Source organism: Myotis nattereri, assembly GCF_964212035.1.
Source record: "Myotis nattereri genome assembly, chromosome: 17".
In the NCBI taxonomy this organism is placed as follows: domain Eukaryota; kingdom Metazoa; phylum Chordata; class Mammalia; order Chiroptera; family Vespertilionidae; genus Myotis; species Myotis nattereri.
Window position 1 is genome coordinate 37,543,117 of NC_138092.1, and position 27,037 is coordinate 37,570,153.

Sequence of the window (27,037 nt, forward strand, 5' to 3'; positions counted from 1 at the left end):
ACGGGGTCAGGAGGAGAGGTCAGCAGGACGAAGGCATCTGCCGGCTCCTGCGCCCCCTAGGGCTCCGCTCCTGGCCTCCCTCCCCCCACCCCCAGGGCCCTGAAACTTGGGGCCGAGAGCCGCTTAAGGAGGAAAAGCCCAGGAGTGTAAACCGACCTCCCCAGACGCACAGCGAGTCCTGCCGGCGCTTCCCACGCGCCCGCCAGACGACGCCCCGGGCACCGCGGCGCACCCGGCCCGCACCCACCTGCGAGCGCGCCGCTCCCGGGCGGGCGTCTCCTGCACCCAGAGCGGCGGCGCGGGATCCGGACCCGCAGGCTGCGGGCGGGCCGGGCGGGGGCGGTTTAAGAGGGAGGCGAGGCCGCGGGGCTCCGAGAGGGCGAGGGAGGGGAGAGGACCCGGCCCACGCAGGTCCCCAGGCAGTCTCGTCCCCGCCCACCGCAGCCATTGGCCGACGCCGGACTCGCCCTCAGCCCCCAGCCCCCAGGGGTCGCGCTCCTCACTCCCCAGCGCTCCCCACCCTCGCCGGGACCCGGCCGGGAGCGCTCGCCACCGGCTTCTGCGGCGGCGCTATTGCCACCAGCCGTGTGCCACGCGTGCGGGCTCGGGGCTCAGGGTCCCTGGATCAGCCGGTTTGCCGGCGCCCGGACTCTGAATCGGAGCCTAAGGGCCAGGACCCCCGCCCGGGGCCGCGCCCCCGCCTTCGGCTTCACGTTTCCCAGGGCCGAGCTTGGCCGAGCTTGGCCGAGGGCGGCTGCAAACTCCAGGGCCGGGCGGTCGTTCGCCCCTGGTGCGAGGTGGGGAGCCTGGCGGGGAGCCTGGCGGTGCCCGTAACGCCCCCGAGGCTTCGGGTGGTTATGTATCCTGCTCCGGCTTTTACTGTTTTTATTGATTTCAGAGAGGAAGGGGGAGGGGGAGAGAGATGGGAACTTCAACGGTGAGAGAATCATGGATCGGCTGCCTCCTGCACGCCCCACACTGGGGGGGCGCCCGCCACCCGGGCCTGTGCCCTGACCGCCTGGTTCCTAGGTCACGCTCAGCCCCCGAGCCACGCCAGCCGGGTCGGGCTTTTACTTCTTAAATGTGACCTTCAGCGCCGAGAAGCGGGCGCCCGCGCCGCCGCACCTGTCCGTCCCCCGGGAAGGCTGCCGGCCTCCGAAGAGCAGGGGCCAGACGCTCACCGGGCGCCCCAAAGCCGCGTTCACATTCCCCCGCCGGCCCTTGAGGGAGAGGAAGGCGCACTCAGGCCCGTTCACATTCACTCTGGGAAGCGGCTAGGGTGGGGGACGCCCAGGTGATGCCTGGCGACCTGGGCCAGGTTCTTCGCCACGCGGTCGCCGCTTCCTCTTTGCGAAATGGGGCGAGTGCTGCCTGCCTCCGGGCCGGACTGTAAGGGTCGAAGGCAGAGGCGCGGAGCCACACACCGGTCCGGCCCGGCTGGGTCGCTAAAGTCGGGGAAACATCCCCCCAGCGAAGGGACGCCTCCCCAGGTGCCAACGCTGCGGACGCGGGGCGCCCGTGTGGCCCCGACTCGCAGAGCAGCCCCGGCGCCGGGACCTTGCAGCTTTCGCCTCGGACGCGGCGAAGCGGGAGGAGGGAGGCGGCGGGATCCCTGCCCTCCCCGCCGCCGCCGGGGCCAGGTCACCTCCCCGGACGCCACCCGTGGGGGCCCGCGCTGCCCGCGTCCAGATCCGTGTCCCGCGTGCAAGGCGCTTCTCGGATGGGAAGCGGCGCGTTATTTTCTCAACAGAGATGGGTGACGGGAGCCCAGGCTCCCCTCTCCCCGGTGCTGTACCGCTAGCCCGGCTCTGAGGTCAATAGGATGAAGTGCAGGGGCACCCTGTCCGCGGGCCAGTGCCTGGAGGAAGGGTCTCGCCCTGGAAGAGCAGTGCGTGCTGCCGCCGCCTCCCTGCCCGAGACGCGCCGCCTGCACCCACCTCCATTCACCGACCTCCAGAACCCGAAGGCTTGAAGGCTGGGCACTCGGGGAGTACCTTCGGGGCTTTTCTGCAAATAATTCCGAGTTCAAAACATTAAAAAAAATTTTTAATTGCAAACTTGCTTTGTTTAATTAGTTTGGAGAAATCGATAAAATAAAAAAAGGAAGTCCCTGCCCATGGCTCATCCCCAATCTCCGGAGGTAAGACCCATGGACACTTTGGTTTATTCCCTACCCGCACGTTTTTCTTTTTTGCAGAATACTTGTTTGTTTTTTTCTTAAAAATATGTTTTAACTGATTTTAGAGAAAGAGGAAGGGAGGAAGGGATGTGTCTGTCCATCCTGTACCCCCACCAGGGATTGAATCCCCAACCTGAGTATGTGCCCTGACCAGGAATTGAACCAGCTACCTTTTGGTGCATGAGACAGTGCTCAACCCACTAAGCTACACAGGCCAGGGCTATACTAATATATAATACTTTTAAATTGTTTTTGTTCTTTAAATATATTTTTATTGATTTCAGAGAGGAAGGGAGGATAGAGAGAGAGAAATATCAATTGAGAGAGAATCATTGATTGGCTGCCTCCTGCACGCCCCCTACTGGGGATCTAGCCCACAACCGAGGCATGTGCCCTTGGATGGAATCGAACCCAGGACCCTCAGTCTGCGGGCTGAGGCTCTATCCACTGTGTCAAAACAAAATGAGACTATACTTTATACTCTCATACAATTTTTTCACTATCTATTAGTCATTATTCCTGTCAGTACAATAAAAGTACAGAAATTCATCTTATGAGTGTTCCCTAAGTTGTACAGCCTCTTCTTGAAAGGAATTTAAGTTGTTGCCAGTTTTTAAACATTTCAAGCAAATTCTGGGAACATTGTTATATATAGGGTAGTCCCCCCTAAATGTTATATACACATGTTTAATGATTATAAAGTCAGTGTTTATTGATATACAGTTTGTTTTTAAAATTTAAAAAAATCTACAGAAATGAATAATTTTTGTGTGTGACAATGCCTATTTTCAAACTGATGACTGTTCTGGTCTAGGCACTGCTGAAAAGGCGAAGCAATGGAATCGCAAATATCAAGAATCATATCGTTCAGTATTTGTGTGCCCTCAATTCATCAACTGTGTCTGGTTTGTACGGTAAACTTTATCTTTTCGGCATCCCCAAAATAAAGTCTCGTGGATAAATTTTCTTTCTTCAACGCTTAGTCTGGTTTCACCCATTATTTCAAATCCGTTAAACCTAAAAAAGAGTGAAAATTAAGTGAGTTTTCAACTGTTAAAGTGTGTACACATTTTGGGGGGACGCCAAAGTCATTATAAAGGCAGTGTTTGTACTTCAACTGCGTTTTCAAACTTCCAGTGGCATTTTAGAATGAATTTTCTTTTTTCAAAGCTTAGTCTGGCTGAAAAGAGAGAAACATCAATTGAACTATCATTGGTTAAAGTGTCTATAATACATGCTTTTGGGACATCCTGTAGATAGATACTCATATGTGTCGCTGTGCCTATAGAATGAAGACCTAGATGTGAAATTGCTGGATCAACAGGTATCAACATCGAACATTTATTTTTAAAATATTTTTATTGATTTTAGAGACGAAGGGAGATAGAAACATCATTGGCTGCCTCCTACACTGGGGATCAAGCCCACAACTCAGGCATGTGCCCTTGACCGGAATCAAACCTAGGACCCTTTAGTCCGTAGGCAGACACTCTATCCACTGAGCCAAACCGGCTAGGACAGCGGTTCTCAACCTTCCTAATGCCTCGACCCTTTAATACAGTTCCTCGTGTTGTGGTGACCCCCCCAATTTCATTGTTACAAATTGAACATAATTAAAGAATAGTGATTAATCACAAAAACAATACGTAATTATATGTGTGTTTTCCGATGGTTTTAGGCGACCCCTGTGAAAGGATCGTTCGACCCCCAAAGGGATCGCGACCCACAGGTTGAGAACCGCTGAGCTAGGGCAACATTGAACATTTAGGTAAGTAGTCCAAACCATACCAATTCATGTACAAATGCCCTGTTTCTTCATGTCCTCACCTAATACTGAATATTGCCAATCCTTTAAAGCTGCCCATCTTTCACATGAGAAGTGGGATCTTATTCTAATATGTCTTTCAGTCATTTGCCCAACAAACTTCCTGAGCACCTAAGCTATGGATGTGCTGGGCACCAAGCCAGACACAAGGAATACAATTGTGAGCCAAGCAGCCCTGTCCAGCCCTGGTCCCCATAACAGTGTTACGAGGAAGATAAGTATTTGTGGGACTACTTGATGAATGTGTGACTATGAACTGTGGTGGGGACAATGAAAGGGAAGAGGAGCAAGCTTGTCCTGATCTAGGATGGGCGGACAGGGAGGTTCCCCTGTCCTAGAGGATCTGAAAGGTCTGTATAAAATCAACTAGGTGAGCCTGGCCAGTGTGGCTCAGTGGTTGAGCATCAACCCATGAACCAGGAGGTCACGGTTTGATTCCTAGTCAGGGCACATGCCTGGGTTGCAGGCTTAATCCCCTGGGGGAGTGTGCAGGAGGCAGTCAATCAATGTTTCTCAGTTTCTCATCATTCATGTTTCTATCCCTCTCTCTCTTTCCCTTCCTCTCTCTGAAAAAAAAAAAAAAATGCCGAAACCGGTTTGGCTCAGTGGATAGAGCGTCGGCCTGCGGACTGAAGGGTCCCAGGTTCGATTCCGGTCAAGGGCATGTACCTGGGTTGCGGGCACATCCCCAGTGGGAGATGTGCAGGAGGCAGCTGATCGATGTTTCTCTCTCATCGATGTTTCTAACTTTCTATTGCTCTCCCTTCCTCTCTGTGAAAAATCAATAAAATATATATATAAAAAAAAAATAACTAGGTGATGAGAGCAAGTGGTATTCCAGGTCCAAAAAAATTTGGTGCCAAGGCCCTGCAGTTTGGACAGCCTGGCTGAGTTACAACACAGAGGATGCCTGGGGTGGAGGAGACAGCCTGAAAGGTTGGAGAGTCAGCAGTGGCCAGGTCTGGCAAAGCGCAGTGTGAAGATGTAAGCATCCTTACATCCTTGCAAATCTTTACTGAAGGAGTAGAGAGTCTCTGAAGGGAAAAGGAAGCCACTGTCACCGTCAGTATACTTCCCTAAATAATTTCAGCATTCACTTCACTAACTCAAGTTCAATGTTTGTTTACGGTTCTTTTAAAAACACATTTTTATTGATTTTTAGAGAGAGGGGAAAGGAGGAGAGAGATAGAAACATTGATGTGAGAGAGAAACATGGATCCGCTGCTCATGCACATCCCCCACTGGGGATTGAGCCGGAAACCTGGGCATGTGCCCTGACTGGGAATCGAACCATGACCTCCTGGTTCATAGGTCGACCCTCAACCACTGAGTCATGCTGGCTGGGCGAAATGCACATGTCTTTATTATTCAATGAGTTCTGACAGTTGCATAAATCAGTGTATCCCCATTCTCTATCAAAATAGAGAACATATTACCCCAGAAAGTCCTCCAACCCCCTTCTGGGGTAATCCCTATATCTAACCACCCCCTGTTCTGCGTTTTCCTTCTCCACAGGTGAGTTGCCTGTTCAATGATGGAACCACACAGAATGTATTGGTTAGTGTTCTGTTGGAGCCTTTGCTCTGGGATCATGAAAAATTTTTTTTAAAAGGAAAGCAGCATATTGGGAGGAATGATTTTTTTTTAATTGATGACAGAATGAGAAAGGAGGGAAGGAGGGAGAGAGAGAAACTGATTTATTGTTCTACTTATTGATGCATTCATTGGATGCTTTTAAAAAAAATCCTCACCCAAGTATATATATGTATTAATTTTATTTATTTATTTATTTATTTATTTATTTTTAAAACATATTTTATTGATTTCCCTACAGAGAGGAAGGGAGAGGGACAGGGAATCAGAAACACCGATGAGAGAGAAACATCGATCAGCTGCCTCCTGCACACCCCCCACTGGGGATGTGCCCGCAACCAAGGCACATGCCCTTGACCGAAATCAAACCCGGGACCCTTGCATCCACAGGCCGACACTCTATCCACTGAGCCAAACCGGTCAGGCTATATGTATTAATTTTAGAGAGCCAAAAGGATGTGAGAGAGAAATATTGATCAGTTGCCTCCTACACATGCCCAACCCAAGACCTAGGTATATTCCCTGACCAGGAATTTAACCCTTAACCTTTTGGTGTATGAGACAATGATCGAACCAACTGAGTCAGCCAGCCTAGGCTCACTGGTTGCTTCTTGTATGTGTCCTGACCATGGATCGAACCCAAAATCTTGGCGTTGATTAATATTTGACAAAGGAGGCAAGAGCATACAATGGAGTCTCTTCAATAAATGGTGTTGGGAAAATTGGACAGATACATGCCAAAAAAAAAAAAAAAAAAAGAAAAGAAAAGAAAAAGAAACTGGATCACCAACTTACACCATATACAAGAATAAACTCAAAATAGATAAAGACTTAAATATAAGTTATGAAACCATAAAAATCCTAGAAGAAACCATAGACAGCATAAACTCAGATAGCTCTCATAGCAATATGTTTGCAGATACATCTAGAGCAAAAAATACTAAGAAGAAAATAAACGGGACTACATAAAAATAAAAACCTTCTGCATAGCAAAAGAAATCATTTTAAAAAAATGAAAAGGGAGCCCACTGTCAGGGAGAACATATTTAGCAATGATACATCTGATAAAGGGTTACATCCAAAATATATAAGGAACTCATACAACTAAACAAAAGGAAGACAAACAATCCAATAAAAAATGGGCAAATGACCTAAATAGACACTTCTCCAAAGTGGACATACAAATGGCCAAGAGACATATGAAAACATGCTCAAAGTCACTAATCATCTGAGACATGCAAATTAAAACGACAATGCAGTATCACCTCACACCTGTCAGAAAGGCTACCATCAACAAATCAACAAATGACAAGTGCTGGCGAGGATGTGGAGAGAAGGGAACCCTAGTGCACTGCTGGTGGGAATGCAGACTGTGCAGCCACTGTGGAGAACAGTATGGAGTTTCCTCAAAAATGTAAACATGGAACTACCATTGGACTCAGTGATCCCACTTCTAGGAATAGATCCTGAGAAACCCAGAACACCAATCGAAAAGAATATATGCACCCTCTGTTCATAGCAGCACAATTTGCAATAGCTAAGATATGGAAACAGACCAATGCCCATCAGTAGATGACTGGATAAAAAAGCTGTGGTACATTTACACCATGGAATACTATGCAGCAGTAAAAAAAAGAAGGATCTCTTACCCTTTCAGACAGCATGGAGGGACCTGGAAAGTATTGTGCTAAGTAAAATAAGCCAGTCAGAGAAAGACAAGTATTACATGATCTCACTCATATGCGGAATCTAAAGAACAAAATAAACTGATGAGCAAAACAGATCTGGAGATATAGAAGCATGGAACAGACTGTTGAATCTCAGAGGGAAGGTGGGGGTGGGAGTGGAGGATGTTGGGTGGGTGGCAAGAGATTAACCAAAGAATTTATATGTATATATGCATAACCCATGGACACAGACAATAGTTTGGTGAAGGCCAGGGGCAGGAGGCAGATGTGGGCTAGAGAGGGTCAATGGGGGAAAAATGGGACATCTGTGCCCAGTGATGTGGCTCAGTGGTTGAGTGTGGACCTATGAACCAGGAGCTCATTGTTCAATTCCTGGTCAGGATACATACCCGGGCTTTGGGCTTGATTCCCAGTTGGGGGCCTGAGGGAGGCAGCCTATCAATGATTCTCTCTCATCATTAATGTTTCTCTCTCCCCTTCTCCCTCTCTCTGAAATCAATAAAAACATATTTTATAAAAAGGAGGACATCAGTAATACTTTTAACAATAAAGATACATATTAAAACAATGTCATTTAAAAATTTTGCAACCTTTTCTATAAGGAAAGTAAGGAAAAGGAAGTATCTGTTTTCACAATTTATGAATCATTGATTTTCTTGTCTTATTTCCTACTACTTACCTGTTCTCTTTCCTCAGTGCTTGAACCTTGTTTTTTCTTCTTAAAAATATCCATTTCTGGCCTGGCCAGTGTTGTTCAGTGGTTGAGCATCGACATATGAACCAGGACTTCACGGTTTAATTCCCAGTCTGGGTGCATGTTGATCTGTGATTCTCTCTCATCACTGATGTTTCTATCTCTCTCCCTTTCCCTCTCCCTTCCTCTCTGAAATCAATTAAAAATTTAAAAAAATCACCCTAGCTGGTTTGGCTCAGTGGATAGAGCGTTGGCCTGAGAACTGAAAGGTTCCAGGTTCGATTCTGGTCAAGGGCACATGCCCAGGTTTCAGGCTCCATACCCAGTAGGGGGCTTGCAGGAGGCAGCTGATCCATGATTCTCTCTCATCATGGATGTTTCCATCTCTCTCTCCCTCTTCTTTCCTCTCTGAGATCAATAAAAATATATTTTAAAAATTTTTAAAAAAATCAGTTTCAATGAGAAAATGTACACAATGTCTGCAATTCTGAATATGGTTAGTTCTCCCTTCTAGTTTACCTCTAATCCTGTTTCTAGATCTACTTACTATTGGACACATTCTCTTAATTTGGCCTTAGTTCCTGCTTTGGGAGAATTCAAGACGTTTTGATTGCTCTTAGAGAAAGTACATAAGAAAGCTAGAGCTTGTAAACCATTGTCTCTGGTTTTCACTAGTGTTGGAGTTTCAGTAATTTGTAACTTGAACAATAGATTACTCCCAGGTACAAGATTTTTACTTTCAAAGAGCAGGGTTTCCCTGCTTCCAGTACAGCAGCCACAATAGGGAGCCAGCTTTACTTAAAATTCTCCATCAGTCTGCGCCCGACCAGGAGAGAGAAATCATAGTCATTTGAGCAAGGAAAGCTTAATATAAAGACAGTGGATAGAGCGTTGGCGTACAGACTCAAAGAATTATTACCTATAGCAGGGGATTATTACCCCAGTAATAATCTATTACTATTACCCCCCACTATTACCCCAGTGGCCAGGGACTGGGTAGTGAGAAGTAAAGAGAACTCTAAAGAACATAGGGGAAATTTACATAAAAATGTATCTATTAGCTACCCCACACCCCACAGGCTGAGATGCAGACCTTGTCGAAGGCTCAGCTGTGACCACTGAATGGCAGGCAGGTTGCTGTGGTGCCACGCTGCGGGGACTGGCCGAAGGCAGCCCTCTCGCGCTGGGGAAAGCCGCTCCCAGCGATGTCCCCCTGGAGGCACCCGGCCACAGAGCCACCTGCGGAGCTGCTGAGGGTTGCTGGCTGCTGTGCAGGTTGGCCGCAGGGCCCTGGCTCAGCCTCGCCCCCTGCAGGATCCAGCTGAGATGACACCAGGACCGGGAAGCGTAACTCCTGCCTCCTGTAACGTCTCTCCAGCGCCCTCTACTGACACAGCTGCAACGCCAGCTGGCAACTTCCTTAAAGGACTCGGACTCCTTTTTGCATAAAGCGCTCAAAAGGAGTGAATTCGGGCCCGAGAGGAACTAGGTCAATAACCAACATAAAACCCATCTGGTAAATAAGTCCAGGACTTTTACTCTTGCAAATCTAGCCTTGGTTTCCTTGTTTTTAAACCTGAAGTTCCCTTTTATTATAATATTTCACTATTATGTTTAAACCAAGTGCGTGCTGACCTCCTCTCGTCCATTCTTCCCTCTTATTACTTTTTTTTAAAAAATATATTTTATTGATTTTTTACAGAGAGGAAGGGAGAGGGATAGAGAGTTAGAAACATCGATGAGGGAGAAACACCGCAGGGATGTGCCCGCAGCCAAGGTACATGCCCTTGACTGGAGTCGAACCTGGGACCCTTCAGTCCTCAGGCCGACGCTCTATCCACTGAGCCAAACCAGCTAGGGCCCCTCTTATTACTTTAGTGGTGCTGTTGCATGAGTGTTTGTCAGTCTTTGGGAAGAAACTGTGGATAAAAGTTTGTTCAGTTATTTGTTCAAGCCTATTAGAAATTGTTCCAGAGGGTTTTTGTTGTTTTTGGTGTGTGTGTGTGTGTGTGTGTGAAATATGGTCAGCCTATTGCCATTTGTGACTCACCTTATGGTTCCCTAATGAAGTTAGGTGTCCTAGTCTGTTCCGGCTGCTATAACCGAATACCATAGCCTGGGTGTCTAAAAACAATATGTATTTCTCACAGTGTCGGAGGCTGGGCAGTCCAAGGTCAAGAAGCAGCAGATTTGATGTCTGGTAAGAATGCACTTCCTGCCGAAACCGGTTTGGCTCAGTGGATAGAGCGTCGGCCTGTGGACTGAAGGGTCCCAGGTTCGATTCCAGTCAAGGGCATGTACCTGGGTTGCGGGCACATCCCCAGTAGGAGATGTGCAGGAGGCAGTTGATCGATGTTTCAAACTCTCTATCCCTCGCCCTTCCTCTCTGTAAAAAATCAATAAAATACATTTTTTTAAAAAAAGAATGCACTTCCTAATTCACAGCTGGCCATCTTCTTCTGCATCCTCACATGGAGGGAGGGGCCAAGGAGCTCTCTGGGTCTCTGTTATAAGGGCATCAATCCTATTCACGAGGGCTCTACTCAGGACCTAATCACCCCCAAATGCTCACCTCCAAGTAGCATCACATTGCAGATTAGGTGTTTTTTAAAAATACATTTTTTATTTTAGAGAGGAGGGGAGAGGGAGATAGAAACATCAATGATGAGAGAGAGTCATTGATTGGCTGCCTTCTGCATGCCCCCTACTGGGGTGGAGCCCACAACTTGGGCATGTGCCCTGACCGGGAATCGAACCCCGGGGCCCTTCAGTCCACAGGCTGACGCTCTATCTACAGAGCCAAACCGGCTAGGGCCAGATTAGGTTTTAACATAAACATTTTAGGGTGACACAAACCTTGTTTTTTTTTTTTTTTAAAAAAAATGTATTTATTTATTTCAGAGAGGAAGGGGGAAGGAGAGAGAAACATCAATGATGAGAGAGAACCATTGATTGGCTGCCTCTTGCACACCCCCTACTGGGGAATGAGCCCGCAACCCAGGCATGTGCCCTGGGCCAGAATCGAACCTGGGACCCTTCAGTCCGCCGGCTGACGCTCTATTCACTGAGCCAAGCCGGCTAGGGCACAAACCTTGTTTATAATCCCAAGTAAAAGCAGTAAATCTTCCCAGGTGTTTCCATTCTGTTCCCTTCAAGAACCTACTTTTGTTTGTCTCCAAATCCCTTGCCTTGGCTGCAAGATCTTACGTGGTCCAGCCCTTGCCTACTTCTCGGTCCCACCACTCGCCCTGTCAGTCATCTCCAGCCACACTGACCTTCAGGCACCAAAGCTGGTCTGCTTCACAGCTTTTGCATTTGCTATTCCTTCTACTGAAGCAGCCTTCCCTCCAGATTATTATTTTTTTAAATAGAACTTTTTAAATTGATTTTTAGAGAGAGAGAGAGAAACATTGATGTGAGAGCAAAACATTGATCAGCTGCCTCCCACATGCCCCCTACCAGGGAGCAAGCCTGAAATCTGGGCTTGTGCCCTGACTGGAAATCGAACTAGCACATTCCATGTGTGGGAAGTCACCCAACCAACTGAAGCCAGGCTCTTCCCCAAGGTTCTTACACTTCATGCCGCCTGTTTCTGATCTCTGATCAAATGAGTAAAGGGTCAGTTCATCAAAAGGACTTATAACTGCTATATATATATGTCCCTAATAATAAAGTTACAGAATGCAAAAGCAAAGATGATATAAAGACGAGACAAATATACAACCATCGTTGAAGATCTAACACTTTTCTCTTACTAGATAAAAAAATTTGTAAGGAACTACTCACATGCTGCTTCTAAGGTTGAAAAGTAAAAGGATGAATAAAGATATAAAAAGAGGATTACCAGAGGTAAAATGGGGCAGTATATAATAACAGGTTCAGTTCATTTGGACAAATGCGTATGTTCCTAGTAACAGCACTTGTGAATACCATAAGTAAAAATCGATGGAACTAAGATAGTGGTTCTCAACCTTCCTAATGCCGCGACCCTTTAATACAGTTCCTCATGTTGTGGTGACCCCAAATCAGAAAATTATTTTCATTGCTACTTCATAACTGTAATTTTGCTACTGTTATGAATCATAATGTGAATATCTGATATGCAGGATGTATTTTCATTGTTACAAATTGAACATAATTAAAGCATAGTGATTAATCACAAAAACAATATGTAATTATATGTTTTCCGATGGTCTTAGGCGACCCCTGTGAAAGGGTCGTTCGACCCCGAAAGGGGTCGCGACACACAGGTTGAGAACCGCTGAACTAAGAGAAGAAAACCCAGAGCCATCACTGGAGATTTTACTTGATTGGGATGCTGCTAAAAGTAGTAAACGAAAAAATTTATAACCTTGAAATACATGTATTAGAAAATAAAGCTTGAAAATTGATGAACTCTTCATATAATTGTCAAGAAGTTAGAAAAGAAAAAAAAAAAGCCACCAAAATAAAAGCATAAGCTAGGAAAGAAAAAAAAGTTTAAATATGCAATAAGTGGAATAATACCGGGACATTACAAAGGATGCTCAAAACATTGTTTGCTGTTTTTTGATTTCACTTTGTTGGTAGAATATTAAATTTTTATAAATTTATCCTTTTCTTAATAACTTGTCTTTTAAAGAATGTTCAATTTTCCAATGATGTAAGCATATTCTTCTATTTTTACATTTCATTGTTGATAACCCTGATGCATTTGGAATTTGTTAGTCTTGAGAGACAGGAAGTTAAAATGGTATCTTCTCCAAATGTGGCCTATTGTCTAATGCCATTTAAAGAAGATTAGAAATGCCATCTCTCACCATATGTTAAATTTACCTACAGATGGCATTCTGTCTCTGGTTCCATTCTGTTCTTCTGATGTATTTATCCATTTCTGTATAAATATTTTACAATACTGGTCAATAAAAGTCCCTCCCACATATTTTTTCCCCTTTTACAATTTTTTTTTCAAATTTATTTTTTATTGATTTCAGAGAGGAAGACAAAACATCAATAATGAGAATCACTGATCAGCTGCCTCCTGCATGTCCCACACTGGGGATTGAGCCTGCAATCTGGGTATGTGCCCTTGACCTGGAATCGAACCGTGACCTCCTAGTTCATAAGTCCACACTCAACCATTGAGCCATGCTGGCCAGACCACAATTTCTATTATTGTACATCATATCTTGCAAATCCATTTTACTTTTTGGATTGCTTTGGGAGGAGTTGATGGTTTTATAATGTTAGGTTTTTCTTTTCTAGGTTCCTGGCCTGTGTCCATTTTTCCCCCCAGGTTTTCTATGTCTTTTGGTAAAACTATAGTTTTCTACACAAAGATCTTTCATACTTTGTGTTAGGTACAATCCTATTTTATAAGCATTGTATTATGTTGTTATGGTAAGTGGGGATTTAAAAAATGGTTTTTTTAGTGTGGACAGTTATTGGTTTTTTTGAATGTTCTATCCATCTCACTGAGCTTTGATTCATTCCAAGAGCTAGTCAGTTGATCATGTGGATTTTCCTTAAAGATGGTCAAATTGGCTGAATGTCTCCCCTCTCCTCTTCAGGTGATAACACCCCAGTTCTCAGCATTGGTAGTGGGCTTCCTTGTTTTGTTCTAGTTAATACTTTTAGTATTTCTTTTTCTTTTTTTAAAAATATATTTTATTGATTTTTTACAGAGAGTAAGGGAGAGAGATAGAGAGTTAGAAACATCGATGAGAGAGAAACATCGATCAGCTGCCTCCTGCACATTCCCCACTGGGGAAGTGCCCGCAACCCAGGTACATGCCCTTGACTGGAATCAAACCCGGGACCTTTCAGTCCGCAGGCCGACGCTCTATCCACTGAGCCAAACCAGTTTCGGCACTTTTAGTATTTCACTGTTAAGTAAAATGTTATCACAGTGGGATTGCATCTTATCTGAAAACTCAAATAACTTTAGAACATTTACTTCTCCTAGAAGTTTCATTTTTCCTTGAGAGAGATTTCCTCATAAATGGGTGAAGTTTGTTCTATGCAAAGTTATCACATGGCATCTTTTCCTTCAACTTGTTAATGTAGTCAACAGTATTGACAGTTTTCTAACCACTCATTTTGCTTTTGGTATACCTGGGTTTTAGGTATTGTACCTACATTGTTTATCAACTATCAAACAAACCAATCCATTAAAACTATCATTACCCGGCCAGTGTGCCTCAGTGGTTGAGTGTGGGCCTGTGAACCAGAAGGTCATGGGTTTGATTCCTGGTCAGGGCACATGCTCGGGTTGCGGGCTCAACCCCCAGTGTGGGGAGTGCAGGAGGCCGCTGATCGATGATTCTCTCTCATCACTGATGTTTCTCTCTCTCTCTCTCTCTCTCTCTGAAATCAATAAAAATATATTTTTTAAAAAAACCACCCTACTTGGCTTCAAATGAAAAATCTATAAAATGGGTTGCTGAGAGAATCAAATGTTAACATGCTGAACGCAGTGCTCACTCCTGCATAAATATAAGACATTATTAAATTGCAAGTCAGGTAATATAAATTTAAATGCATTTATGAATGAAGGTACAATATAAACACATTACACTCTCCAAAGCCATGTAAAACCCGAAGGCATTAAAATTTATTAAATGATGCAATAACAACAGAATTCTTTATTTACAATAGCATTATTTAACATCAAATAAGCAAAGAGCATCAGCAAAGCAATATTAACTTGCATAAATGTATTTAAAATTTCTCTGAATATATCTACCTTTGCATAAACTGCTCACACGAGAAATACAAACATCGATGCAGGTGAACAAGGTGATGTTCAGAGTCAACTCCATTTGGAAAATAAACCACAACCTGAAACACTGTAAGCTTTCTCCTGAAGAACCATAGTTAATATATTGCTTAATTTTACCCTTGTATAATCTTTTCATATACACACATCTCAGATGCAACTTCATGAGGAACTGTACAAATAAAACCCACAAATGACAAAGGGAAAAAAAGACAGTTAAATGTTTGAAGAAATGTATCATCATCACCATCCAACAACGTAAAGGTTGAGTGATGATGTACTTATTCAAAAAATTGTACACAATTCACTATACAAATATAATACATCGGACAGCTATGTAGGAATATACAAGACTTAAAAACAGATCTAAGGCATTATGCTAGATTTTAGCATTTTGAGGTTCTTGCACATAGCTTTTACCTGTAGTAAGAAACTTAAAAGATTTTGTTTTAGTCTATAAAGAAACACCAGGGAGAAAATTCTAATTAAAATTGAAGCCACTACAGTAATTTTCTTTTGTGCAGAGAATGCTTTGCTCTTAGGCAGCACACTACCATACAAATACTAGAAAATTTTAAATTCACACCAACAATTAATGGCTTAAGTTGCATTTCAAAATTGATTGTGTATCTTTGGGTTCTACAGTGGATGTGGGCCACCCATTTCATGTGGTCAGCCCATATGAACTCCATTTTTAAACACAGATTAAAAATTGCATCATATAAACTGCAAAAACATTGCTTTCAATTATTACAGGCCATAGGAGATACACGTGGGAAGGGACATTTTAATCTTTGAGTCAAACGAATTCATTGTAGTCAAAGAGCTCACTTCACTTTCCAACTCACCACATTACATGAACACTTAAATGAGTCTTACAACCAAGTGAATGTATGTATACTTTTCACATTATTTGTTTTTCACATTTAGTAATAAAAGTAAAACACTGATTCTTTGTCCTATTAAACAAAAACCAAGGACTCAGTCTAACAAATTTACTGTGTACAGCATGAGAAATACTGATAACGAAGGGGGTCGATTTGGCTTTTGCTTCCACAGTGATCAATATGATCAGAGGATTCCTTCACTTACTTTTCTTCTCTTAATTAGATGTAAAGCAAAACCCATTCATTCCCTGATCTGAGCCATAAGAGAATTTATAACCTCTTTTCCTTCAAAACAGCCGTGAATTATTCGAAATTACCAGCTTCACTGGTTTACAGATTTATCTGACTTGGGGTTGACATTAAAACACAGTGGGCAGATGGGTAAACAGTAAAAGATACACAGATTTTTTAAAAAATTTTTTGGACGTGTTACAGTGAAAGGGGACTTAAAACTCAACACAAAACAAATCCAGCTTAAACTCCATTTCTCCTTTGTGCTGTGTTAAAGTCATTCTAAGTCACATGTTTCTAAAAAGCAACTTAAAACTGGTCACATGACATCGTGTAGGACATAAGCCTTGGCACACGGATTCGGTCACGGAGTTCTGGGCCAACGTCTGCTCGTTTTATCCATCGCAGTTGGGCAACCCAGGGTTTGGTTGAGAAGAGTAGAGCCTGGTGAGGGGCATGTGGACTGATGGCCCCGAGAAGTGCTGCTCTGGGCCACCTCCCTGTAGTGAGACCCCTCTCAAGTGGAAAAAAGTATTGAAATGCAAATTTCCAGAAAATTTCTTTAGTATGGAGCAACACCTTCAGACTGTCTACTTACCGTTTATCTTTGGGCTACCGGTATATCTCTCTCTATAATCTGTCACTTGTACGTATAGGGAGAGATATACATATAAATAAGGGTAGTTTGTCCATTGTCCACCCGGCCACAAACAAACAATCAATCAAATTTCAAGGAAAAACCTCTCTGTTCCTAAAAAGCCTGGCTTGGTGAGATATAAAATGCTTTGCTTTTTAGACATCAAAAAGACACCATTCTGAAATTTAGGTAAGAAAGTCTTAGGGGTTGGGGAGAAATAGCTCAAAAAAGGTGATCAGTTTCTTGGTATTGCATTTGTCTGAAACTGACACCAATTAATAAAAGATTATTCCCCTTCCCGCATGGGTGAGAGAAACAACCACGAAAGTGGCCTGCTCACCACAGGTGGTCTTCCCAAGGTTCATTAAGAAAGAATATAAACATATAAAAATCAAGATCTGGGTCCTATGGCGGCTGCATATCATATAGATTGGATAAATTATTTATGAGCAGAATCACAAGGTTTAGAAAATAAAAAGTCTTAAGTCTACAAATTAGGTCTAATCAAGGCATTGATATCCTTTACAAAACACCTTTAGGAGACATTGCTATGAAGATATCTAATTTAATACTGAAGTACCTCATTTTTGAGTTAATTCCACAATATGTATACCTCACAAAAATTATACAATTAAAACACGTTCTCAACTTAAATTATTGCTTGTTTACATATAAATTGGATTTTATGTACCTTACAAAACTTCGGCTTAGCTCTGCTAAAAAACAAAATAAAAAACTCATGGCGGAGGTGACCCTAGCGTGTCTCTGCTGCTTCAGCGTAAAACACGCCTGGACGGCCTGTGTGTGGGTCTGTGTCGCTGGGGACCAGGACAGACACGCTTTGGGAGCAGGTGTCGCCACTGGGATCGGGATCGTGCTGACTCTGCTCCTCTCCTTGCCAGTAAATGCATTTTTCTGAAATTTAAGTTAGCAATTGCTAAGTGGCTGGCAAAACATTTAAGGAAATAAGGGGCTTGTCTGGTTTCTGTTGCTTTTATTGTTTTGTTAAATGAATGAAAGTCGGGGGGGGGGGGGAACTGGGGAAGGAAGAGTCAGGATCAGGGAGGAAGAGGAGATGCTAATCCAAGCTGTCTGATCAATTGAAAGGGAACTTAATTTGAAAATGAATAATATTTCTTCTTGATTAATGATTTAGATGAACTTGTTTGGTTTTAACAAAAATAAAAGAAAGGAAAAAGTCCTTGTTACATGAACAGCCCTCTCACGTGCGCCTTTTCATCTGTTCATTAGCTGGAAACTCTTCCCAACTTGGTCTTGAGAGCTTTCTGCAGAGAGCGGTCTTCACTTGTGGGCATCTCTGTCCATACAGCGCTGTCCATGGTGTCTGCCCTGCTTTCATCCCAAATGCAGTTTGATTTTTTTTTTTAAAAACCCCTTTCTTTCCCCCAGATGAAATCGTAATCTTTTGTACGGGACTGATCAGCCAGGGAAAACAAAGCAAGAAACCAGCGTCTGGAACCAAACAGGAACAGAACAAGAGCACGGCTGTTTCCCTTAAATACGTACATTGAAATACATTCAACCCGACATGGGTATGAACTTTGCCTGTCAACATTTACTTCGCAGGAGAGATCTAAGTTGCACTAAGGTGAATGCAGTGAACAGACTGAGCAACTGTCTGGACACAAGCTTCAGGCTGGAGAGAGAGAGAGAGAGAGAGAGAGAGAGAGAGAGAGAGAGAGAGAGAGAGAGACACGCAGCCCCTCTTGCAGCCGCCGCTCCCAGGGCCAGGCCCGCGTCTGCTGAGCTCGCTGGGCAGACCTGGCTGGCAGGCCGGTGGGGTCAAAACAAACAGACGCAGCTCTCCATCCCAGACCAGGAAGTGTTGTGAGCAAGTGAGCCCAGTCAGCTGAAGAAAGAAGCAACCAGCTACCTTCAGTGTCAGCAGTATTTCTGCGGAAAAACAGAAAGATCTCTGAATATGTGGTAAACCCGTCATAGAGCCCATCACAAAAACATCAAAATATTTGCCGTTAAACAAGGTTAGCCCTAAAGGCTGCCTCTGGATGAGTTGCACCCGATTTAGAAGCAGACAGATGGCGCTGTCCCCCAGCAAACACACGAGGCTGGCAAAGGCCAGCAGAGCCCACATGCTATTGAGGGCACTGCAATGGGTTCCGACTGCTCCTTCCGAATACTGCTGCCCCAGCACGGACCTCCTCGCTGGACCCAATCTCTCCCACCTGCTCAGGAGGGATGAGACTCCCAGCGGCTGAGCTGCCCCTGCCTTTCAACAGCATCTGACCCAGAAGTGACACCATTTTCTTCATCCTTCCTCAGCATCAGCCAGTACAAACCCACTTCCTATCAAATAAAAAATCTCTCTCTCTTTTTCACATTTACTTTTAAAAATATATTTTTATTGATTTCAAAGTGAAAGGGAGAGGGGGAGAGAGGGAGAAACATCAATGATGAGAATCATTGATCAGCTGCCTCCTGCACACCCCCTTCTGGGGATCAAGCCTGCAACTCGGGCATGTGCCCTGACCAGGAATCAAACAGTGACCACCTGGTTTACAGGTCAAGGCTCAATCCCTGACCCACAATGGCTGGGCTAAAAGGACCCTCTTGACTCTTCTACTGAGATACTCCCAGGTTCCATGGGTGTGTTCTCTCTGGCAAGCTACATCACCCATGGTGTTTGCTCCACAGGTACTCTTGCTAGTTTCTGGTTGGTTATGCGCTGACAATCGATTTGAATGGCTGGATACCCAGGGCTGTATCCTTGTTACTGTAGTGAGCAAGAACCATGTGCAGATGTTTCTTTGGCTGGTGAAAGTATATCTGTCAATGCTTTTTCTTTGGCTATTGACTATATACACTCTCCCCCAAGTTTTCACTATTTGCTAATATTTCATTAGCAAATATTAATTGAGTACCTACTCTGTGCCAGGTTCTGGGGATGAAATCATAACAAGCCATTTCTGGCACTGCTATCAAAACACTGCTGAATGGGCCAGGAAAGCATTTAAAGAATAGTATGATCTGAGTTATGTGAGGGGGAACATTAGTTGCTGTGGGAACATATAACAACTGCTTGCTCCTGGGATTTAGATATCGAGACACAGAATTTTAGCACATCAAGGCCATGAACGATGATCTAGTTTAAGTAAGATCAGGGAGGAAGTCAACCCAGAATAATGGAATTCCCCAGAGCACCTGGGAAAGCGATCTGGGGAAACTGGCCAGCTCATGTGTTCTAGGAGCCAGAGGTGGAGCTACCTGCCTGGACACTTACACAAATCGCCCCCCACCCACCCCCACTGCCCCCAACCTGAAAAGTGAGCCCAGGACACCTCCAATTATATTTTCTCTTTTAGAAGAACACCCAGTACACTTTTCTTTGTTAATCCCTAATTTGTGTCACTACATGATTTTGCATGCAAATACTTGAAGGTTCTGACTGAAATATATATATATAAAAAATCCTTTAAATTCCAGTTAAACTGGGAAAAAATGCTAGTGGAGAAGGTTTATATCCTTCAGAACGTTAAGGCAGGGTTCTTTAACATGGACCGACATCAGTAAGCGGCTCTGAGCCAGACTCAGGTTAGTGGCAGAACATGAGCGTGGACAGCGTGTGTCGCTGGTGTTGTGGGCGGGGCATGCCATCCGAGCTGTGCCACAGAGCGGGGAGTCACTGAGCCCTTCTGCACCTAATACACCTTAGAGCTGTGTGGGACTTAAACAAAAGGATGTATACAGAGCGTTTAAATAGTTCCTGGGACATAATAAATGCTCAGTAAACATCAACATCAGCATCATCACCAACTCAAAGCGAATCCTAGTTTCCATCACACTAGTAAATACAAGTAATCACAACTATACTTTATACAAGAGCCATGAAACTGGGCAGTGAACTCAATTTTAATACGTATAAATATGAAAATATAAAGGAATGCTATAAAAAGTCCTATACATTTTGGTTAAAATAAAATACCTGTCCTTTTCTACATAGTTTTTGGGTAAGTCCACAGCTGTATATACCAGCTCTGCTTGAAGCTATAATTTTAATCTCCATTTATAGATAAATGGAACACAGATTCAATTAATAATGAATCACAGTGGTTTCTAGCTCAGCAATTAGAACCCAATTACCAATAAAAATTCTGAGAAAAGTTCTTTGATTTGCAACAGCACAGAGCACATCACAGCACCTGAGGTAAGTGACTGAGCCCTCTGCGCCCACATCAGCGGCCGGTGACACAGGCAGTGATGTCGCTATTACTCATGGATTAGAAGGGATATACTGTACACAGCCTTCTCTGAAGGAAACAAGAGTGTCCGTGACAGACTGTTCTCTGGCCTTAATATTCAGCATAAACAGAGGACAGATGGGTAAGCCTGACTCAAGAGGGGCCTGGGAGAAACAGAGAGAGTGAGAGGGTGCAAGTGGCCCGCTCAGTTCCAAAGGCACCTCTGATGGCGAGCGCCCCTGTACTACCGAAGTCGCCTGTGTGACCCTAACGATAACCCTTCTGTTCCAGGTTTAGTGGGCGCCCATCAGGCACTGGGGCTCTCGGGGCCCTCCCTGCCCAGTGCTCGCCCCTCCACCACGCCCAGCGCCAGCTCTGCCATTAGTCGAGCTTGGGCGTCCCTGCCTCTCCCTCCTTTATCCGGTGCTGCTCGGGGCGGCCCTCTGCTCCTATGATCTGACCCACCACTTCTGAGCTGTGTGACCTTGGACAGATGACCTAATCCTGAGCTTCACTCTTCTCATCTGAAAATGCGTTAGAGACCACAGGCCATTCCCTCTCTTAGAGGTTCCTCCCCACCCCAAGGTTAAGAACCGGTGCCTCAGGGCAAGGGCTCGGCTAAGGGTTCTCTTCCCTGCAGGATGGCAGCAGAAAGGAGATCCGCTGCTCCCCTCTGGCCTTCTCCAGTGTGTAGCTGTCTAAAACCCCGAGGAAAGCCTTTGCGAGGCGGGCAGCAGAGCACAGGGCGAAGGGCGCACAGTGAGCTCAGGCGGCCGGGTTCACTCCCTGCTGGTGCGGGACCCATGGCAGGGCTGTACTCGTGCCAACACTTGTGTGGTTCAAACGAGGTCACTGAAAGCTCAGCGAGAACGGGCGTGCAGTAAGTGCTCGATACCCGCTGGTGCGCCTGTGAGTTTAAAGAAGAACGAGCGCTCTGCTTCACCCAGGCCAGTCTTTTCTGTTTGGAGGTGATGCAGCGGCAGAGGGAGACAAGACAAGTGAATCCCAGGGTCGTCGAAGACAGGAGGGGGATGGGCTGCTGGCCTGGCCCAGGAAGTGCTGCTGGAGCCTTACCCCACCAAGTGGTGGGCCAGTGAAGGAGGGAGGCCTGATGGACTCGGTCCCCGCCCCCCGCACCCCTCCCAGACACAATGTGCTCAGAGGTTCAGCCCCTGGCACTTCTGGGCTCAGCTGGCTGTCCTCTGTGGGAGCCTTATCACCAATAACGTTGCCATTCCTGGGAGGTGCAGCCCAGGCTCCAAGCCTCTACTCTGCACATAATCACCCCTGAGCTCCGGGCCCCACCTGGGGAGGCGCAGTGCACAGGAGGTAGGGCTGGCATCTGGGAGGCGCCAGCCAACTTCAAACCTCATGCGATGGCACATTTATTCTAAACACATGGTCCATATGAAATAGGCTCCATTTTCTGCTTGAGTTTCTATACCAATACGTCCACCATTTAGGCGAGTTGTGCATCAGGGTACATAGAAGGTAACATCCCCCAGACTCCCACCCACAGGCCTCTGTGCCAGGTGACTGTTCTCTCAACGAGAGACGCCACACAGGCGAGCGCACACACTCTGCCATTAAAATCCACCAACTGCTTTTTAAACTTGAATGATAATCTCAACAAAACCACCCAAGATCCATTTTTTTTTTGTAGGAAATTCAACATCAATTCTACATTTTCTCCATTGAGAGGGAATTTTTAACTTAAAAGAGAGTAATCTAGTGCTTACATATACCCTTGTGTTAAGAGCCCCCCAGGGCAAGTGTTACAAAGCCTTCCCATAACCAAGCCCCTGCTAGGCCCACAAGGCGCTGGGTTCTAAGCACTAATTAGCCTACTGTTTCAAGACTAGATGTTGAACATGGTAACATTACTCTCCTTAGAACAACTGTCAAGGTAACAAGGAAATAATGCACAAGATTGTTGCCTAAACAAAATGGAATGTAGACAAACATGTAAGCAAACATAAATTCAATGGTTTGCCCTACTGTGACTAATTCACCGCCACGCTATGTTCTGCTTTGCTGTAATATCATTCCAGGGCAAAATTAGTGTTCTTAATTCATTCATCACCATCAGCTCAATTAAAATCAGCTTAAAGGGATAATTACACAGAACCATTGTAAGTCAGATAAAATTAGAAGATATTTTTTAAAAAATCACAAGCATTATAACTATCTTCAATCACTCTGCCAATTTTGGTCTATAAAACATTCATGCTCACTTTACCCAATTCGCACATTTCTTCACTGTTTCTTACCCGTGATGCGTCTCCCTCCTGCTTAATCATATCCATTCCAGGCAGCTGGTTTGAGAAAAGGCTGCCTCCCCTCAGAGCAGGGTCATTAACCTGAGGGCAACAAGACAGGACAACAGGCATTTTTAGCGGGACGTCCAGAAGTGTGGTGGGGACAACTACCCACCAGCCTTCCTCTTGCTGGAATTGAGGAGTAAATAATGGGGAAAGGTGACTACGTAAAAATGGTAGTCCTCTATCGTATGGAGAAACATGAAAATAAATACATGTTAATACACTAGCTGCCTTCAAATTAAATTTTATTTGTATTCTGTATAGAAATTCAATAGAGCCCTAGCTGGTTTGGCTCAGTGGATAGAGCATCGGCCTGCAGACTGAAGGGTCCCAGGTTCGATTCTGGTCAAGGGCACATGCTCAGGCTGTGGGCTCGATCCCCGGTAGGGGGTGTGCAGGAGGCAGCTGATCGATGACTGTCTCTCATCATTGATGTTTCTATCTTTCTCTCCCTCTCCCTTCCTCTCTGAAATCAATAATATTTTTAAAAAAGAAATTCAATAGAGATGATCATATTAGAAACATTTTCATATAATTTCATGTTCATTTTGGGGGCTGAATTAGACTAATGACTCATATTTGGGACTTTGAAGACATCTGAAAGGCTCCTCATATCCTTGGTTACTCAGGCAAATTATAGATCAGTCAGAGCCAGTGTGAATATCCAAAACAGAGCTGAATTTGGAGACTCCTCCAAGACTAAGTGAGCTGATCATTAGCATTTGTGACATGTCTTTTACAAACGACAAAGTGAACGTACAGATGCTGATGGAGGATTCTGTCATGAGACACACACTGCGGTTGTGTTTGGGGGCTTCCAAAAATAACTGTGATAATTGAAAGGCTGAAATCCATGCAGAAGTTTCAGAGCCATTGGGACTATTACAAATGCATCACTTACACTTGGGTAGGTTGACTAGGACCCATACTAGATTAGACCATCTCAGCGGCCCTCACTACTCCTAGAAAGGAAACCAGGAACCACTAAGTGGCCCATTTTTATAGAAAACTCAACATCAACACTACATCTCATGCACCACTACGAATTTTTATTAATATCTTCTTATAGAATAAAATACCGAGGCACTGCAAAATTCTGTAAATTTTCAGTAAATTGTGGTTTACCAACCTCAGAATGAAATAGACCTAATCCAACTTAATCTTCACCTTCTCACAACTGTGATCTAACTGAAATTCATGGTGCTGTCAATGGCTTATTGGGTAAGTCATTTAAACTTTCCCTGTCTCAGTTTCTCCAATGTGAAATAATTTTTTACTGAAATCGGATTCACGGTCCTTGCCACATCTATAATTTGAATGGACTGAAGAAGTAGAATGCCAAGCATTTTGTGGCCCTTAAAAATAAGATTTCCTATAAACACAATTTTAAAATGATTAACCCACACCTTTACCTCTGGCTCAGCCCTACCCAGCTCTCTGAGTCCCAGGCTGGCTCCTGAGATACCAGATGCGTTGAGTCTCTTCCCCACCAGTGAAGCTGGTGTACATTTTGGAGTGGGAGAACTGTTTCAATGTTATTCAACACAAAACAGCACCATTAAAAAAATACTGACAAGAAAATCACGGCATTCACATCCAAAGATGACAGAACTAGCTTTGGGTCACCCCTATCAGCCTCCTTGCAGGAGTGAAGTATCATTTAAAGCTAATTGGATGGCAGGTAGCTTGGCCTGTGATTCATCTGGTTTTATATTTAGAAGAAAAAAAAATCAGTTCTTAAACTAAAAATCCAAATAAAGCTATTTAGAAAGCACATTCATCATTCCATGTTCAGAGATTCATTTTAGCTGTTGCTAAATCCATCAAAGAGAAAAATTTAAATGACAAGAAAGTTAAGAAATGTTTTCAAAGATGCTTGAGCAGTCAGAAATTCTTTGATGTGTATTTTGTCATTAACAAGTATTCCTGATAATCGCACTAACATAGGTGAAAAAACACTCCTCAAAATAAATGTGGGAGCTGACAGCAGATGCCGAGTGCCAGGGGAGATTCACTGAAAGGAAGAAATAGACAAAACGTGATGATCGGAGGACACGGCTCCTCAGGGTGCTCACCTGCTCGGGACCCATGGAGGACAGCCCTGACGTAGGCACGGAGGTCACTGAGGTCATGCTGATCTGTCCTGTCATCTGGTTCATGTTGCTCATCCCACCTGTGTTGGTCGCCATGGATACATTGATGTTCATATTGTTATTGTACATGCTGGTGTTTGCTTGCTGCCCAAAGTGAGGTGGGGACTGCTGTGAAAACATGCTGGAATGCAATGAAAAGATGACAATGTCAGCGCCCAGCGCAAACAGGCAGGCAGCTTGGAGCACTTGCTCCTCCGGCATTTACTTCAGAGTGAAGAAACCCAGGCGGAGAGAACCCAGGGTGGGACAGCCAGCAGGTGCTGAGGTCAGAAACAGCAGGGCCCGCAGTGCTCACCGAGGCTGCAGGGGCGGCCGCGGCACTGGGAAGGTCGGGAAGGCTGTTCCCCACTCTTGTGTCTGTACGGGACAAGCTTTGTGGTTGTCCCTTGTCACACACACTGATAAGGATGGCTTCTAGGCACTGCCTTCTTCAGCAGTTTCATACACTGGCGGGGTGCTACCTTCTTAGGGGGCTCCTTTTACTTCCAAGGAAAAGACTTCAGACTAAGCTTTTTCAAATTCTGGGGCTTCTGCCCTAGAAAAGCAAGCTGGCTTACTTAGCAGTTTATTTGGTATCACCTGTTTGTGTAAAGGAGTTAAGAAAACCACAGAAAAGGGACTTGTGGTCTACAGAAAGATCTGCTGGTGATCATTTATATAAAAAAGACAGAAACACAGCATACCTGTTCCCACCCATAGACCCCTGTGCCCATCCGTTCATGTCAGAGGAGGCCTGATAGGCGGGGCTGGCCTGGGTCTGCTGCAGCATGGGGCTCTGCGTGTGCGCCATTCGGGGTGACATCAGAGGGCTCTGGGGTGTGGTAGCCCCAGTGAAACCAGGATCAGGTTGCTGACTTATTCCTTAGAAACAAAATAGAAATCCAAAGGAGACTGTTAGTTTGACTGTAGTGAAAAGAAAGAGAGCATTCAAGTTAAATACACACAGAAAATTACTTTCAAATATCTGCTCATGTACTGGTTAATTACATGTATTTTATTTTATTTATTATTTTTTTATTTTTTTTAAAATATATTTTATTGATTTTTTACAGAGAGGAAGGGAGAGGGATAGAGAGTCAGAAACATCGATGAGAGAGAAACATCGATCAGCTGCCTCCTGCACAACTCCCACTGGGGATGTGCCCGCAACCCAGGTACATGCCCTTGACCGGAATCGAACCTGGGACCCTTCAGTCCACAGGCTGACGCTCTATCCACTGAGCAAAACCGGTTTCGGCAAATTACATGTATTTTAAAAAGATTCCAAGGTGGGATAAAATGTGTGAAGAAAAATATCTCTCTGTCTTAATTCTCACAGTAGTTACAGGGGTGCTTAGGAACCATATTAACTATCATGGCTAGAGGTAGGGAGAGAAAATATTTTCCCCCCTAAACCTTTCCAAATCAAGAATGATCAAATATATATTTCTCTTTAACCTGAAGTAGTCTTTAAATTTTTATATGTCACTATAAGGATTGTTTAAACAGAATTAAAATTTCACAATATATAAAAAGTCAATATATTTGAATAATTTTTTACTGAATTAATGTCATTCTCTATAAGGCAGATGCATTTTTACTAATAAGCAACTGCATTCACGGTGAGCTCGTCTGTCTTCAGGAAGGGCTGGATGGTACTGCAGTGCTAGCCAGGACTAGCAGGGAGAAGGAAACAGCTCAATGCAAGCTTCTTGTTCAGTTTAGAAGCAAATGGCACTTAGACTAAATAGGGGGAAAGCGCTGAGAAGACTGTTCTAAACCATCAAAAAGGAAATAGAGGAGAGGAGCTTGGAAACAAAGGAGGCAACTTCTCGGGAAATTTCAGGGGTGATGTTGAGATAAGCAGGTTTTTGCC

At 44.5% G+C, this 27,037-nt stretch overlaps 1 protein-coding gene across 1 annotated transcript in view; it reads right to left on the bottom strand.

Moving 5' to 3' along the window:
* Positions 1–17,498: 17,498 nt before the first annotated feature.
* NCOA2 (nuclear receptor coactivator 2) overlaps positions 17,499–27,037 on the bottom strand; it is a 118,651-nt gene continuing 109,112 nt past the window's right edge. The window contains exons 19-22 of the mRNA XM_081111596.1: positions 25,866–26,043; positions 25,105–25,303; positions 22,979–23,068; positions 17,499–18,405 (exon numbers count right to left, since the gene is read on the bottom strand). Of these exons, the coding sequence (XP_080967722.1) occupies positions 18,394–18,405; positions 22,979–23,068; positions 25,105–25,303; positions 25,866–26,043 (479 nt within the window). The 3' untranslated portion in view covers positions 17,499–18,393. The remainder of the gene's footprint in view (positions 18,406–22,978; positions 23,069–25,104; positions 25,304–25,865; positions 26,044–27,037) is intronic.